General features: G+C 45.9%; 1 protein-coding gene across 1 annotated transcript; it reads right to left on the bottom strand.

The window, feature by feature from the left end:
* Positions 1-2,141: 2,141 nt before the first annotated feature.
* Positions 2,142-2,854, bottom strand: LOC105819614 (alpha-1,3-mannosyl-glycoprotein 4-beta-N-acetylglucosaminyltransferase-like protein MGAT4E). The gene is given in 2 exon segments (XM_012655899.1): positions 2,142-2,290; positions 2,293-2,854. Coding segments are annotated over 2 exon segments (711 nt in total).
* Positions 2,855-3,388: the final 534 nt, after the last annotated feature.

The following is a 3,388-nucleotide window of genomic DNA, read 5'->3' as shown; positions in this document are numbered from 1 at the left end:
TTTCTTTTTATTGAATAATATTTCATTATATGGATGAACCACATTTTTCTTACCCATTCATCAGCTGATGGACATGTGAATTGTTTCCATGCTTTGCTTATTATAATGCTGCTATGAACATTCGTGTATAAGTCTTTGTGTGGATATATGTTTTCATTTTCTCGAGTATGTACTTAGGAGGAATTGCTTGATCATATGGCAACTCTGTTTAACATTGTGAGGACCTGCTAAACAGTTTTCCAAAATGGTGGCACCATTCTACAGCCCTACCAGCAACGTATGAAGTTCCAGTTTCTCCACATCCTCAACAACATTTCTTTTCTTTTCACTTTTTTTAAATTATAGCCATCCTGGTGGGTGTGAAGTGGTATTTCATTGTAGTTTTGATTTGTATTTCCCTAGTGACTAATGATGAAAACACAATCTTTCCGTGTGCTTATTGGCCACGTGTGTATCTTCTTTGGAGAAATGTCTATTCAAATCCTTTGCCCATTTTTAAATTGGATTATTTGTCTCTTTGTTATTGAGTTGTAAGAGTTCTTTATATATTCTGGATACCAGTCTCTTATCAGATATATAATTTGCAAATACTCCATTCTGTGGTTGTCTTTTCACTTTCTTTTTTTAATTTTTTATTATGGGACACTTCACAAAATTTGTGTGTCATCCTTGCGCAGGGGCCGTGCTAATCTTCTCTGTATCGTTCCAATATTAGTATATGTGCTGCCGAAGCAAGCAGTTCACTTTCTTAATATTGTCCTGTGAAGCACGAAATATTTTTAACTCAATGAAGCCCAGTTTATTCTTTGAGTGCTTGTGCTTTTGGTGTCGTATCTAAGGAACTTGCCTAATCCAAGGTCACAATGATTTAGACCTCTGTTTTCTTTAAGAATTTTATAGTTTAGGCCAGGTGTGGTGGCTCACGTCTGTAATCCTCGCACTCTGGGAGGCCGAGGCGGGAGGATCGCTTGAGGTCAGGAGTTCCAGACCAGCTTTGGCAAGAGCAAAACCCTATCTCTACTAAAAATAGAAAGAAATTAGCAGGACAACTAAAAATAGAAAAAATTAGCCGGGTGTGGTGGTGCTCACCTGTAGTCCCAGCCACCCAGCATCCAACTTCTGGGCTCAAGCAACCCTCCCACCTCAGCCTCCCAAGTAGCTGGAACTATAGGCTTGTGCCACCATGCCTGGCTAATTTTTAAAACTTTTTTAGAGACTGGGTCTCACTGTGTTGCCCAGGCTGGACTCGAACTCTTGGGGTCAAGCGGTCCTCTTGCCTCAGCCTCCTGAGTTGCTGGGATTACAGACATGAGCCACCACACCTGGCAGTTTTGACTATTTTCGTCATGACAAATAGGGAAGAGCTTCAGCAGCATTGTGGATGCAAAAGTCAGTGGGAGAGTTGAGTGAATTGCTGATGAGAGAGTGAAGCTTCGGTTACAAACTATTTATGCCCGAGTCTGTTGGTGAGGAAAGGAGGGAACTAGATTGGCACTAGGAAACAGCTTAAAACGATAGCATTAAGGGATTCGTTTTATTGCTGTCAGTCCATCTGCTACTTTCCTGAACTTCAGAGAGTTTGACTTCTAACGAGAGTCCCTTTCTTGTCATCTCCTTATGTCAACTCTAGGGATCCCCATGATTTTCCCACTTGCCCTCCTATTGCCACCTTATACCTCACCCCCACCTTTAACTACATGTGAACATATACGTGTCCATACACGCACACACAAACACCCTGTATTTAGGCTGATTCCAGCATCCAAGGAATCTAAAATTCTGGGAGTGACCAAGGCCTTTCCCCAAATTAGGCTAAGCTATGTCTGCCCCAGCAAAAGATACCCTGTGAGAGTTGCTTGTTCGGGTACAAAAAGGAAGGAACAAGTCTCCTAACGTTGTGGTGTCACTAAAATAATGAGAGAGTCTTCTCTCCCTGCCCCTCCTTCCCTTGAATCTCCCGTGTCATTCATATAAGCTAGAATGAAATGGCTTTAAGATTTTAATTTTTCATACCCCTACCGATTTATCGTCAACTTCGATCGCCTTCCTCCTATTCGGCTTTTTCCTCCCAGAGGTAGATATGCCTGATCATGAGACCACCAACCTGCCTAGCTTTCACCACCAGCCTCACGCAGCTCACATCATAGCCCATCTTTTTCAGAATTATCTTCTGGTCCATCTGTCCTTCCAAGAGCCGGCCCAGCAGGACGAAGCTGGTGCAGGAAGGAGGCACGTCCTGAGGGTGGTAGCCTAGCTCCACTTGCCCCTTCTGCAGGGCGTACCTTCCATCCACGATGGAGCCCGTCAACACTTGCACTCTGCTCAGGTTTGCTGGGTGGTTCAGAATCACTGTCAGGTGTTTCCCTTTGCTAACATTGTGTGTCCAAAAGAATGACTCATCCAGCGTGTAGGCCTCCCATGGGTAATGACCATCAAAAACCTGCATATCTGTGAAAACAGCTCCAGGTGGGTTGTCAGGACCAGAGGGTTTCTTGTTCTGAAATGCTATGGACTTCTGCTTGTTATGAGTGGCACCATAGGGGAACCTGTGGTAGAAGAGGAAGGGTCTGCAGAGGATGGGCTTTTCCTGGAGCAGGAGGGTACGGAAATGAGAGATCAGCCTGTCGAGGGGTTTCGCCTTGTGGAAGAGGAGAAGGAAATGGGCCAGGAGTGGGAGATCCTTGCTGTGGAAGAGTTTGCCAAGGAAGCCCCTGTTAGAGAACTCCAGTAGCACCCAGGGGTTGGACTTCATGCTGGTCACTTTCGAATGAACATGAGTGACAAAGTTGGGGGCAAAAAAGACATTGTCCTCTAGTAACAAGAAGTAATCAGAGAGCTTTGTGGCAAAGCTCATGAGGAAGGCATGATCTACGTTCTGCTTGGAGTAGAATTCCTCACGGTAGGCCTTATCCCTGATGCCATCCTCAGTGGGGTAGGCATCAGACGGAGCATGGATAAGCAGCAACTGCCCCGCCAAGATCTGTGGGCTGAAGAGGCTTGAAATATGGGCCACAGTTTCTCTGAGCCAGGTGAGATCAGAATCTGCCAGGTGGACCAGCACGGTGAGACGTTTCTGCTCAGCCCTCGAAGAAACACGGAACAGGGAGACCAACGTGGACGAGAGTCTGCTTCCATTGCCTTGTGACACCGAGGAGAGCCCCACTGTCAGCCATGCTAAAGAGAGGTAAGATAGGGACAGCTGTCGGTGTGCAGCAGTGCTGAGGGCTGTCAAAAGGGTTCGGGGTTGGGATGCTATTTGGGACCTTCTCTTCCTTTCTTCCCTCTCGTCTCCTTGCTACACACAGTGTGGTCCTGAGTCCAGCAGCATCAGCCTCAACTGCAAGCTTATTAGAAATACGGAATCGCAACCCCTGCCTCCGATCCAGTT

Source organism: Propithecus coquereli, unplaced genomic scaffold (genome assembly GCF_000956105.1).
Source record: "Propithecus coquereli isolate 6110/MARCELLA unplaced genomic scaffold, Pcoq_1.0 Scaffold491, whole genome shotgun sequence".
In the NCBI taxonomy this organism is placed as follows: domain Eukaryota; kingdom Metazoa; phylum Chordata; class Mammalia; order Primates; family Indriidae; genus Propithecus; species Propithecus coquereli.
The sequence above is the reverse complement of the archived record's forward strand: the minus strand, read 5'-3'. Positions and strand labels throughout refer to the sequence as shown.